This window comes from Leptinotarsa decemlineata, unplaced genomic scaffold (genome assembly GCF_025532065.1).
Source record: "Leptinotarsa decemlineata unplaced genomic scaffold, Ldec_3_MD MMD2_tig00026307_RagTag_RagTag, whole genome shotgun sequence".
Taxonomy (NCBI): domain Eukaryota; kingdom Metazoa; phylum Arthropoda; class Insecta; order Coleoptera; family Chrysomelidae; genus Leptinotarsa; species Leptinotarsa decemlineata.
In genome coordinates this window covers 18824806-18839681 of record NW_027412681.1, presented here as the reverse complement: position 1 = coordinate 18839681, position 14876 = coordinate 18824806, and the positions used below count along the sequence as shown (strand labels likewise).

The following is a 14876-nucleotide window of genomic DNA, read 5'->3' as shown; positions in this document are numbered from 1 at the left end:
AACCTATTAGAGGATGTTTTTACGAAGAAGAGTTATTGCGAACCGAAAATCCTGATGTATATCTGATCGAGAAAGTGCTGAAGAAAAGGAAAAATAAAGTATATGTAAAGTGGTTAGGACTTCCTAGTGAACAGAATTCTTGGATTGATGAATCAAATATGCTTTAAATGTATCTAATAATGTATTTATGAATAAAGTAATGTTAAAGTTCATTATTGTTTTCATTTCAATTATATGTAAGTGAATTGAAAAAATATTGCAGCGGTAAACATTGCCCCAACCATTCGCAATGTTCTGTGTATACCAAACCAAATTAATTGTATACTCCATTCCCGCTTAAATTTTTTTTCAACTCACAATATTGAGAACACAATACCATTCCCAAAACTAATCGCTGTCACTTTGAAATGCTTTCTCCAACTCTTTTCGCCAATTATCTCTCACTGATAATGCCGTCTCATAAAGTCGAGTCGACTCCTCAAGCTCTGCCTGTGCTTGCATTCTCGAACGTTGATTGAATTTGTCATCTTTCATGATTTTTGAACGTAGTTCATCTGCTTCTTTGCTCATGTTAGCCAATTCAATTTTCGCTAATGCAATCTTAGCATCTAATGCTTGAAGAGTGTCCTTATTGACACTAATAGCTTGCTCACTCTTTTCATGTTCAGCAATAGCCTTTTGCGCCTTTACAAGACGGCATTTCGCTTTCTTTTTCATATCTCCAAACCGAAGTAATGGAGTGAAAGAAGATAGCGATTCAGTCATCAAATCACCCTTCATTTCTTTGGGTTCACATTTTGTCTTCCTCTTCGATCTGTCACTTTTCGTTGTGGGCTTTTTCTCCTGCAAACCACTTTTCGATTGTTTTTTTTCTTTCAACTCAGTGACAATCGATGAAGATGCATTATTAACCTTCCTTTTGATAGTTCTGGATTTTTTATCAACACCAAGAGGGGGGGTAGATGAAGGGTGTTTGGATGATGATGATTGTGAAATGATTGGAGTTTCAACGATAATTTGTTGAATTGGTTCCGGCACATCTGCGAAGTTAACGAAGTCGCTAATATCAAAATCACTTATCGAGTCTTGAGACTGTAAATGTAATACTGGAATATTTTCAAAATTAGTGTGATCGATATCAACAAGTGGTGAACCATCTTCAGCAATCAATAGTGGCATGGAGCTCATGATAATGATTATTTAGGTTTGGAGGAATGATATGTGATAGCAATAGAATGTGGATAGGAAAGGTGATGATGTTACTGATACTTCACCTTTTATAGAAGAAAATAAACTAGCGCATGCGCTCTTTCGTCAACTAGCCCACTCTTTCATCGACTAGAGATGCCATATCCTTCTCTCCCACTTAAAACGAGTCAAGTGATAGGTGGGAGTCGTACCACTTCCGTTTCCTATTCAATCGTATAAGTCGACTTGCGATCCTGAAGTTCATTCATTCACTCTCTACAACTGTGAGCAAACAACAACAAGATGAATTCTGCAAAAATAAATGCTGCATTAAATAGAATATCTGCTGTTGATGAAAACAATTGGATAGACGAATCAGATGATGATGATGTCAATGTTCCGCTAGAGGAAGTGATAGTTGAAGCAGAAGATGTTGGAGTCGATGAAGATGAGATAGACGAAGTTGAAAACGAGGCCAACCAAAGCGACGAAGATGATGACGTGATGGAGTTTGAGAGGGTCATGGATGAAGAAGGAGATGATGAAGGGATAGAAGCTGACACAACTGAAGGCGATGGTGCTTTGAGGATCGGTATGCGAACGCTCAATGTCAGTGAGACATTGGAAGATCCCTTGGATTTGTATTGTGCAATGGATGCATACGTATTGATCAGCACAATAGATGGAGAGAACAAAAAACTATGCTGGTGCTGCTTTCGGTTTTATTCGCATAGAAACAATAATGGAGGGTGGTATGCCCATGTCAACACCCACAACACTGTCTCAATTATGGAAATGGGACAAAATTGGTGTGAAGCTTGCGAGAGGCCACTAACAAACTTCACCCGAGTATCTACATGTATTATATGTAATAATGTCCAACCTGTGGCACAATAACCGTGGACCTACTGGTCAAAAAAAAAACAACAGCCCTTTTCAGGGCTACATTATTCACACAAACGGTAGTAGTAGAATTCACAGATTATGTGATAAATGACTACTTTGACTAAAAAGTCGAAGTTAGGATTTGGTTTATCATCGAATATCTGTGTATATGATGAGTACTACTTTGACTGAAAAGTCGAAGTTGATATTTTCTCAATCATTGAATATAATGATAGCTCTGAAAATAGTTGTTTATTGTCTTTAATTGTAGCCCTTAAAAGGGCTGTTTTTCCTATTAATCCATACAATGGTATGGACTAACGCTCTTCATCATCAGAAACAATCATGATGGTGTCATCATCTGAATCATCTGTATCTGATGATATACTGATGATGTCGTCCTCATATTCATCAGATTCATCTGAATCAGATGATATACTAATTATGTCGTCCGCATGATCATCTAGCTCGTTATCCTGTAGATCGTCTAACTCATCTACTTCCTCTTGCATACGTTCCGGGAAATCATCAGGAAGATCGTAGATGCGTTGCAGCATTTCTGCGAAGGTTGTACTGAAATGATCAAACGTAGAATCTATTTCATGTACCTGGATGGGTCCTGTACTCATCATAGAAGACTCTGGTACACTCATCGGTTCGGTGGTGGAATCAGCAATCGACATTGTGGAAGAATGATGTAGAACTGGGATTGATACTATATTTATATTGGAAGAAATAAAACGGAGGGGGTGAAGTGTAAATGTAGAACAGTGTTTGAGATTCGAAAACATTAAAAATGACGATCTTCATGAAACTCTGAGCGATTATTATGAGAAATTCTAAGTGATTATTATGAAAAACTAATAAGAGAGAGGGAGGAAGACACTGCCCCAGCCTCGCAGTGCCTCGTGTACACCAACCAAAAAAGTGTGTACTCCGTGGAAGGAAAGGAAAGGAAAGGAAAGGAAAGGGTGGGAGAAACAGGGAAACGATTACATATCGTCGTCGGAATTTAGGACATCATCGTCATCAATTAGGATAGGAGATGGCGGAGGACTGTCCTCGATAAGGATTGGGGATGGTGGAAGTCTGATGTCGCCAGCGTCATCGTCGTCGTCGTCGTCATCCTCATCTGTGATGTCTACAGGCGGTGGGTCACCCCATTCGTCATCCCATTGGTAGGGATCCGGATAATCCCCGTCCGATAAGTCAGCTTCATCACTCCCAGTGACATGCTGAACCTGCACCCTGTAGTCATTATTCATGAATTCGAAGGGAATGTCATGAGGTGCCGTTGTGGAGTCCACGAATCCTTCATGGATAGAAGCCCAGTAAGGATGTTGATGCGCTGGGTCACTGTACGGCTCAGTAGTTGAATCAGGTTCCATGTTGAAGGTGGCTGATCAACTGAATATTCCAACAGATAATTCCTACTTTTATACTTTTGAAAGGGAGTGGGGAGGAGTGGGGATGAAAGAACTTGGAATTGAAAATGGAAAAAAAGAAAAATAATGAAAAGACGAAGTGAAGAAAAATGCTCCAACCATCGCATTGTTCAATGTGTACCAAACCAAAACAATGTACACCCTTTATTTCACTTCTTTTTTCATTTTTTTTTGTTTTTTATTCCTAAAATTATAATTACAAACCTAAAACTACCATGCTACCTAATTATCCTAAAACTATCCTAGTTGACCTAAAAACTATTTCACTTTATTCAAAAATTTCTTTATAAATATTTTTAGTTCATTATTGAGCTCTATCGAAGAGGTCTCTGCCTTCCGCCTTTCCTTCAGAGCTGCAGTCCTTCGATCTAGCTCGGCCATCCTCATTAACAACTCGCGCCGTTGGCTAGCAATTTCATTCTCCTCCCGGGAAATGCTAGCCAACGCGGCCTCACTATTTCGTGAAGCAAGTGCAACATCCCTACACCTCTGTAGGAAAGTTTCCATCTCCTGGGGGTTAACCTCTCCGAAAGGCTCCGGCACTGGTGGCACTTGTGGCGCGATCTCCCCGGCAGGCTTCGACACTGGTGGCACGACCTCCATGGCAGGATCAGGCACCGGTGTGAGTTCCATGGGTGTCAACATCGCTGATAATGCAAATTGGGTGAGGATTTCACCTGGAGATGGCACCCTCGGCACCGGCTTATATGCCCTCCGTCTTTCCACTGTCAATGCGAGCGGTGTGGGACGTCTCGGAGGATTCCTTTTGGCGGTCGACCAACTACCTGCATAAGGGTTAGTCCTATTGCATTTACTCCTATACCTTTGAATAGGACCAACCTTAGCTGCAGATTGCCGCTTGGCTTTGTTAACAACCCTGTCTTCCTGAAATGAGACAGGGCTGCGTGGCCGCTGCACACCACCCGAAGTTGAAGCCTTCACCTCTTGGACCATCGCCACCTCGTCTCCCTCGAACATGTCAGGGCTGCCTGGTCGCTCCACCTCAACATCCACAGGTATGATCGATGCCACAGCGTTGTCGATTTCCTGCGTGTAGTTTTCCATTCTGAAAATGTAATACAAAGTTAGTTGTTATGAAAAAGTAACATTGATAACTTACTCAAAATTCGCTTGTTGTAGACTGTAGAAGACTGCTGTATTAGACTGGTGTTGTAGTAGATTGCTGTAGCTGGACTGCACTCGATGAGAAGACTTGTCGTACTGAATGCCGAGAAGTGTGCTCCTCAGGGTGTAGGCAGAAGTGGTAGTGGTGGGAGTGAGGTGGGGGCGCGCATGCGCAATTGTGGGGTGAGGCGAGCAATGGTGGGAAGGGGGCGGGGCTAAAAGTGGAGGAGAGTGGGCGGGGACTACAGTGTGTTGTTAAATTTTTTTTTTTAATGAAACATAAAATTAAAAATTTTTAGTCATAGAACCGGCATTGGTCATCCTCAGTCATAGAACCGGCATTGATCATCTACTTGAATTGTGACTGGAGAAAAAAATCTTTATTTTTTGTAAATCTATATTATTAAAATCAATAATGGGGGTATTTAATGTTCAGTGTGTATGTAGAATCGATATTTTTTGAGAAATGAGTGGTGGAATCTCATTATTATAATATTGAATTTATTACACTTATTTTCAATTTTACACGAAAAATAGTAATGACAAAAGTTGTAGAGAATTTAATTTCCAACAAATTTGGTCTCTATTATTTTTTCGCAGGATTGATATTTTTCGAGAAAAGAACGGGTTGTAATCTCATTATGTAATATTGAATTTATTACACTTATTTTCAATTTAACACGTAAAATAGTAATGACAAAAGTTGTAGAGAATTTAATTTCCAACAAATTTGGTCTCTATCAATTTTTTCGCAGGATTGATATTTTTCGAGAAAAGAACGGGTTGTAATCTCATTATGTAATATTAAATTTATTACACTTATTTTCAGTTTTACACGAAAAATGGTAATGACAAAAGTTGTAGAGAATTCAATTTCCAACAAATTTGGTCTCTATTAATTTTTTCGCAGGATTGATATTTTTCGAGAAAAGAACGGGTTGTAATCTCATTATGTAATATTAAATTTATTACACTTATTTTCAATTTTACACGAAAAATGGTAATGACAAAAGTTGTAGAGAGGTATAGGTTTGTGAAAAAATATTTTTTTTTTAATTTTAAAATTTATTTTCAAATTTCAAAAAATTTTTTTCAAATTTGCTTTTTTTTTTTCAAATTAAATTTTTTTTTTCAAATTTTAACAGTTGAGAACATGTCAAGTCAGAATTCGAGTACATCACTAATGCCACTTCAGGGACATTGAAATATATATAATAATACTTGTTGATAACTTTCATTATTAATTTTTCAAATACACATTTTTTTTCCTAACCTAACTTAATCAGGCCCTGGCCAGGCAGGCCATTCCACTTCACTATTCACCATGTTGGTTCAATTAATACGTCATCTGTTGCTTTTGGTTTTGGTTCTATTATTCTAATATTTGGATCAATGTTCAGTCCTGGATATCCCACTCCACCTGATGGCCTGACTTTATGGCTTTTCTCCAAAACTTCAACTCTCTCTTCCAGTACATCATACTTTTTCATTGTAGTCGCTGTTATGTTTGACATAGCATCAAATTTTTTATTTGTAGACGCTGTTATGTCAGACATTTTTATGTCTACATCATTTGTAAGTTTGTCAAATTTACGAGTGAAAGTTATCCGAGCCTCTGCAATTTTATCGTCAAATGCTTGACGGGCATCGCGAGCAATATTGCCTATTGTGGATTGTATTGCAGCTTGTAGGGCTAGAAGTATAACCTCCTTTGTTCCGTTAATTTCCCCCTCAAGGTATGATACAGTTACACAATCACTCTTGTCAATTGGTTCGCTTGTATTTTTCAATATTTTTCTTTGCATGTCATAATGACCATCTTTTGTTAATTTAAATCCATTGCCGGGTGGACCTCGGATGACATTACCACCCCTTTTTTTTTTCTGCCAAATTTATCGATTGTTTTAGACATTGTGCACCCACGATGATTCTTTTCAAACTGATATTCCTTTCTTTTACATTATACTATATATTGCAGTAATCGATTAGGGAAATAGAAATAATATAAATAAAATTTCAATCATTTTATATTCATTACAGTAATACATATACATACATACATAATACATTAATATCACAATACTTCTGTCATATTGAATTTTCCGGTTTTGAAGATATTGAATGATACTTCAATCATTGATCTCGGCAGATAATAAATTAATCAATTGATCCAATGGAGTCTCCTGAGATTGTGATTGTTGAATAATATTACTTATCCAACGAATGTTCTCATTTGGATCGTTTTCATAAAATTCAATATCATTATGACCCCAAGGAAGAGTGTGGGTAGTATTCGGAATGATAAATCGTTTATCGTCGTGGTATGATAATGCAACTTTATTTTTCAATTCAGTATACATATCATGCAACACGCTTCTAAATGAATTCATCTTTCTGAATATCATACCACCTTGTTCGACGATTTTTTGATAATCTTCGCATGTCAATTCATTCTTTATTACCGATCGTTTAACCCCTTTGGCTTTCTTAAATTCACCATCAACAGATTTCACATAATATGCTTTAGCACCTGTACCATAAAAACTCATGATTGGATCATTTGGAAATTCATCTTTGAAGTTACCCAAGACTGAACTTGTTACTGGAATATTGAATTGGTTAACTATACTGTAATTGGATGTATCAAATCTACTTATGTTAGTTTTTATGAATTCATAAAAATTTTCTGTGTTTACTTTAAGAATGAGCGAGTCGGTATCTGTGTAAAGTAAAGAGACATTTTCATCAAAGTGTTGTTTGATGCATCCATAGAAAAAGTCATACATGACTGTTTTAGATAATTCTAATATGGAAAATCCCAAATATAATGGTTTATCGTAATGAACCTTCACTCTACCCAATTGAATGGCAACGAAATTATCAGTGAAAATTGAACAATTTTTGAAATTTGGTTTGGCTATGAGAGTGCTGGCACCTATATTTTTCTTTATATTTTCCCAATGTGTAACGAGTCTAACATCAATTCGATTATCTACATTCTCCATTGTCTTTCCATACACCGCATTATTCATTAGTTTATAGAAATCTCTAACAGATTTGTTGTTAGACCTATTACGCATTTCAGTATTAAGATCTATATAGGGTTTCATCCAGCATGATTGTTTGAATTTCAATACTCTATGTGTATTCATTACAATCAATCCATTTTTGACAGCTTGCTGTAGATTCCTATAATGAACAATATATTTTCTTTTATCATTCAAATTTGGAATTAATTTGGGAATTTTCGATTGTGTACGAGGTGGTATTATTTTTTCGACTAAAAATGGAAGGTCAGAATGTTTATCATGCAACTCTTGTGGATAATGAATGTCCACTTCAAATACATACCCATACGGACTATCAGTACTCACATCCATCACATCGAGATTAAGAATTTCATTTGGTGTCAACCATGTAAATTCACTTGTTGGTAGAGGTTGTGACATACTGTGACCGTATAGATTTGTTGCATCTAAATATGTAATGAATGTGGAAGGTTCATTGGGATTATAATTGGGTAAAAATCTATTATTTGCTATATGTTTCCTCTCGCTACATTGACTAATTCCACCTCGTATACCTTTTTGAAAAAAGTGAATCATATCAATGTCAGTTAGTAATTCCAATTCAACATTAGTGAACTTCAACATGGCATCCCATGATAATCCAGGTGCAGTATAATATTGTGCCGGATCTAAGTTATATATCTCTAAACTTGTGGTGCGGAAGTTTTCAAAAATATCACATAGTAGCAATACATCCGACTTCAAATACAAATCAGAGTATTCCCCCAAATTCTGACACTCGAATACATTCCAAACATTTCTAGCCCTATCATAATCAGTTTCCGATATATGTTCACAATTGAGTGTGTCATAAAACTGATTTTTTGTCGGAAGTAATGGATAATTCAATTTGTCAATGTCATCAACAAAACTATATGGAAATACACCTTTCTGTCTCATCAAATTGAATTTCTCAATTTGTGGGAAATGTTTGTGCATCTCCAAACATTGATCGGAGGTCAAGTTTGCACCCAACTTCTCCAACGAATTAGTCATAAATTTATAACTATCGATAAATCTCATTTTGAGATAATTCTTCCTAACCACACCATCTTTATCGGTATAGCTGTGTGTGAAGAGATGCTTCGTGAAAGATATATATTTCTCTTTAGTTTGCGGGATAACATCAACTTTCTCTTTATTCCTATACAATTCTTTTATGAATAAATGACAATCATAACCACTTAAATTATGAAAAATGATAGGTATGAAGTTTGGTATTTTGAAATTTAAATTACATTTCGAGTGAGCGGCATGTGATCTTTTCTTTCCTGTGACATGACAATGATCTCTTACTTTGACTTCACCATCAGTAAATGCTTTATTACATATACCACAAGTTCTGGCTGCAGCAAACTGTTCTTCTTCTTCGTCAGTTTGTGTATCCATCGGTTTAGGGTTTCTGAGATGATTTTCATGTATCTCTTTCAAATCATCTTCAATGCTACTCACAAATTTCTGAGCTGCATCTACACCCCTATATGTAACAAATTTTGACAAATCATCATTATATGAACACTTTATCAAATAAGCAAATGAATATGGGGCATGTTTGAATGTTTTAATCGTGTATGAACTTTCAGGATTTGGCTCATTCACATGAATCGGTTTAAGCACTGATTCAAAATCAGCATACACTACAAATGGCACCCTCATTTGCCTCTCAAAGTTTTCAAACATTAGTTTATTTTCCGAAACCATTCTACCATATTTATTGATCTTTAAATTAGTAGTTGGTGTTGTGGTACTAATGTGATTACAATCATACATATTATGACGTAAAAGCAATCTCTCATCAGAAAAATATATCAAACATCCGTCACAAAAATATTTTTTCTGTCTATGAGCTGATAGTTGATTAGAAACTAATCTTGAAAGATCTTTGATCCAACAATAGTGACCATTACCGGAGTCATCAGTTATAAACAACAAATTGACATGTCTCCGGAGTCTTCTCTGTGAGTATCGCAATGGACCAATCACTTCATACTTCATTTTACCCTTCTCAAATGTACTCTCTAAACCGTAAACATTAATTGAAATATCATTCCTATCTTCGAATATTTCGATACTCTTATTATTAACTTTAACCGGAAAATCCATACCTGTGACATCTAAAACAGTGGAAAAATGTGGATATGACGTAAGTTCGGACACTCGACTATCTGCAGGATATAATGCTGATGTTATAGCCCAAGCAAAACAATATTGATCTTCATTACGAACATTCACAACAGCTTTCTTCCATTGAATACATTGAGGCAGCTTCACATATGAACGTCCTTCCAGTGGACTGTATTTATTAATGTTGACCTCGAGAAACAATATTTTTTCACAAGTCCAACCTGAATTATTAAAAAAAAATTACTATTCAATCTTATTGAAATTTTTAAAAAATAAATACCTGAGTCACGATCCTGGAACTCAGTCGTTTGAGCCACAATTACATCACGGAATCCATCAAAAACAGCATTCAAATCTGAAGATTGGTCCACTATTTTATTTTGGGAATTAAATGACTTCGTGTCCCTCGAATCATCAGTCTGAAGAATATAATTCCCAAAAGCTTCCATATTCACCTTGATGCTTTTATGGATCCTGATGGCTGATTCCAGTAATTCAATGACCTTCTGCCTAATCTCATTGAAAAATGACATGTAGTCACTGGTTACAATCGAACTCTCCACCCTGTATGTAGCAATGCGGCAATTGAATGCATTCGTTATAATTTGAACACCGTCAGACAATTGAACACATGCATTATTTTTATGACTCATGGTTCTTCGGTGAGAATTCACTTGGGTCATAGGAATTGTCACATTACAACAATTGCACGTATACATAGGTGTTGCATTATCCACTCTCACCCGTTTCACTGCAGGCCCTCCTTGGCAACTCTGGAGCTGATGCCGACGAAGATTATCACTACGAGTGAAAGATTTACCACAGTCACAGGAATACATTTTATATAATAGTTCTCACTAACTCACTTGATGTAAACTGACATAGCCAACACTCGTACGCTTCTTAAATACACTCTGATAGGACCCGTCAAGACGTCATAGCCAACCCCACTTCTCAACTACATGCGCCAAGATTACCTCCCAACTGAATGCGATAACAGATGTCGATATACGAGCAAGCAGTGGTCGTTGCGGTCTCGGAGAGGGTAGACGCTAGGCAAACGGTCCTCGGCTGCCGTTGTGTCACCATCGATAGCGGGGCTAGAGCGAACCTTCATCGCTTCGGGAGAGGTGAGGGCAGACCGATGAATACGCATTACTCTGCCACACGTCGTGGAGTGAACATGTCGCTCTCTAGCCGTTGAACGGTTATTGCTGTGACGTCACTCCACTACTAACTTGGTGCCCTAACACCGATGGAGCATTTATTACTTGGAGGATCTTCGAAGTATGCAGACGTATGTTTGTACATAGACAAACAAGCACATGATGAAACCCTGTACCGTGCATTCTCCTACACACACACACACACACACACACACATAAACACACAAAATCTCATATGAAAAAAAAATCTGAACGATCCATGCACCAGACACTTCAAGGTCACAACGCCTTGACTTCACTGCACAACAAAAAAACTTCACCAAACAACAACCAATAAAAAAAGCAATTAATACGTCATAGTGGTGGGGGGAGGCCGAGAATCAGCTGTAAACAACTACTTTTGGATCATCATGAATACGTTTCAGATCATAGTTGACGTCATCGTTTCAACGCCCGAATGGATGTATTTGAATCACAGACGAATACGTTTTGTATGCATGAATGCCAGAAAACGCTAAGATGACGCAACTTCTGCGAATTGAAATTTTTTAAAACAAATGTCTATGGAGACATATTTGAATTTATTATTACGTTTTTACCCGTCGGCTGACCAATAATTGACTACACTGAATAATCAAACTTAACTTTTATTTCAATTCAAATACAACATACACTTGAACTAAAACTTCAACTATTCTACGAATGTCTATCGCCTTACTAGATCACTTCGCGTACCGCACTGTATCTTCCACTTGACTGTGTCGATATGCTCGAAGCATTTATATATCCTAATCGAATGCAGTTTAAATTTCGCCGAAGTTTCATCGAAATCTTGCTTCTTCTGAAGTGGCACGGAACATCGTACATTCGCGCGCTCTTAGGTTCATCACGATTGGTTTATGGCTACCAGTGGCGACCGGCGTTATTTTCTTTAGGGCATGATTTACAACAATATGGAGTGTCAAGAAACATTTCAGACATAAATTGTCAATTAAACTGTTATTATCTATTTTAATTTTTGCTATATTGTGAAATTATACACGAAAATGAAGTTGTAATTATTTATTAATATTTCTATTGTGAAATTTGCTTTTATCAAATGACTCCAATTCTAAAAATATACAGTTTGGCAATCATATTTCATGCACAATTTTTTTAGGCAAGCCCAAACTATTGGTTTTCTAATTCAAATATCTTACTTATGATATCAATTTCTATTGGTTAACAGATGGGTGTAGTTACTTACATTGACTTACCTGTTCATATTTGCTTGCCAGGTAGGCATGCACCGAAATGAATACCGAAGCCTACCTAGGCATATTCTATGTGTTAAAAAACCATCAGTTGAAATGAAAGTCATTCGGTTATGAAAAAGTGAAGCAAAGGAATACATTTATTAAAATTAACTCAATTGAAAATAGGTACTCCTTGATAGGCAAATTATCATAGGTATGCTTGTTAATAAACTATATTTGATAAAAACTATGTCTCATTAAGTTATCTGGTGGGTGAAGGTCGATCTCTAACCGGCTCTTAAAGGCCCATTACACGTTCAGTAATTATGTCATTACCTGAAAATAAATACATTAAAAATGAACGTGTGAAAGTAAGAAAGTACTGCAGGGGGAGGGGGATACTGATGATCGTGTAAAGTAGGGGCATCATTCTTTTGTCAGTATTCAGTTCAGTGAGATTTGTGGAAGCAAGATGGTCGGATCTGCAGCTAGTGAAACTAAAACTGAACACATCAAAAACGACGTGGTCGACGTACGGAAAAGTGAGGTCTCTGCTGAACAGCAGACAGAGGAGATATATGATACAACAAGTGAAGAAATTCTTCGTAATTATTTCTGAATTATGGAATTTGTCACGTGATATTTATATAAACAGAACGAAAAGAAAAGCAACTCTATAAATAAGTTTTTGGTCATTTTTTGAAAATTAAAACCAGAAGCGTCACTTATTTCCTTCAGTAACTCTGAATGTGAATATGTTTGGGGTTTTTCAACCATTCCTTTATCCAGTTATGATGTTTAACAGAACGGTTCATACTTAATGCAATAATTATAGCTAGACATGTTTTTTTCTCAAAATCCATAATCGATAAAAACACAGTCTATGTGATTTCTACGCCACTCCAAGAATAATAAAGATGAAACAACAGCGTCAGTAATAATGAACATGTGAGTTTCGGGAAATAATTACAGGGAATGACAGTACAATTTTTTGTTATGATGTTTCTGTAATGATCTGATAAAATGACATTATTACTGAACGTGTAAGGTACCTATTAGACTATAAGGAATGACATGAGATTCTTCATATACAAATGTCACTGAAAGTGTCTCGTAGTTATTTCGTTATTCTGAATTCTATGTTTGCTTCTTGATACTTGGAAAAAATTTGAAGAACGTGTTTCACAGTCACTGCTGTATCACATATAACACAGATGTATATGATACCACAGATATATGTGATACTTCATTTTGTTTAGTTTCTAATTTGTCTGAAGGGTCTCTTGCAATCCAAAATCTATCGGCTGGATAATTCTTTAGGAATAATATTATTGCTTGTAGTACTACAAAGAGTTGAGCTGTGTATTGTATATACATGTCACTTGGAGTAACTTGTATTTCAATGTTCCATCCGTCGATACTTCAGCTGAGCCAACTCCCTGATCTGTTTTTGAGGCATCGATGTACAGAGTTACATGGTTCTCATTTTGCGTTAGTTTTTGGTTGAATAGGTTTAGTATGATTTGAGAAAGAGTATCATTTCTTGTGATACAGTAGCATAAGAGAGCATAGCAGAATAGCATATGCTACTCGTCAGTAGGCGATTCCAGACCTGACAAGAGATCTGTAAAGTCGAATTAGTGTAGTTCTATCAGTACCCCATGCTGTGTTGGATAGTATCCTCAGCAAATTTAAACCTCCCTAGGACTTTCTAATGAAATGGCGTATGTGTGATTTCCAATTCAATTTTATCGAAGATCATTTCAAGAAATTTTATTTCGTAAATAGATTTTTGCCATAGAGTTGTAGCGCGTTAGTCGGTCTCTGATGTTTGTTTTCTAAAAGAGTATCCACCTTCTTTTTTCTGAAAAAAATGTGTTTTGCATCAGAGGTCTAATTGTTGTAGGTGATGCTGAAGTATTGATCTCATCGTTTCAATATTCTTCCCTTTGATAAATAAAAGTAGATCATCAGCGTAAACTTGTGCTTTCACTGATAGTTTGACATGTTTTATTATCTGGTTGATTGCCGTAAGGAAAAATGTTGCGTTAATAATGGAACCTTGTGGTGTATCATTTCCTTGGGTTTTCAGATTCGATAGTTCTCCATTGACTCTAACTAGAAAAAATACCTATTTTCAAGAAAAGTTTTTACGAATTCTAGTATATTGTTGTGAATTTTTCAAAATATAATATCTCTAAGCCTTGTCATAAGCTTTCTCAAAGTTGAAAAATATTGATATACATTTTTGTTTGTTTGAGAATGCCTCATGTATTTCTGACTCCATGTCTATAATATTGTCTACGGTAGATATGTGCTTTCTGAAGCCATTTTGTTCCTGTCGAAGTAGATTGTTTTCATTAATTTATAAAAGTTTTCAGTTAGAGATATAGGTCTGTATGATTCAGGATTTTGTTTAGGTTTTTTTGGTTTTAAAATTAGTATTACAGTAGCTTCTTACTACTGGTGGGGAAATTTCTGTTGTATCCATAAGTCATTTATGAATTCGAGGAGATATGCTTTAGCAGCTCCAGATACGTTTTGTATAAAAACAGCTGGTCCGGTCCAGGAAAAGTGTGTTCAATTAGTGCGTCTTCAAATTCATTCATTATTCCACCATGGGACTGGGTGACATTTTTA

At 36.4% G+C, this 14876-nt stretch overlaps 1 protein-coding gene across 1 annotated transcript; it reads right to left on the bottom strand.

Annotated features, from left to right (window-relative positions):
• Positions 1-3650: 3650 nt before the first annotated feature.
• On the bottom strand, positions 3651-4882 carry LOC141485160 (uncharacterized). Its single transcript, XM_074181298.1, has 2 exons — positions 4639-4882; positions 3651-4584 (listed from the first exon to the last, which is right to left on the bottom strand). Exon 2 carries the CDS (start codon positions 4581-4583, stop codon positions 3777-3779), a length of 807 nt encoding a protein of 268 aa, XP_074037399.1. The 5' UTR covers position 4584; positions 4639-4882; the 3' UTR covers positions 3651-3776.
• Positions 4883-14876: the final 9994 nt, after the last annotated feature.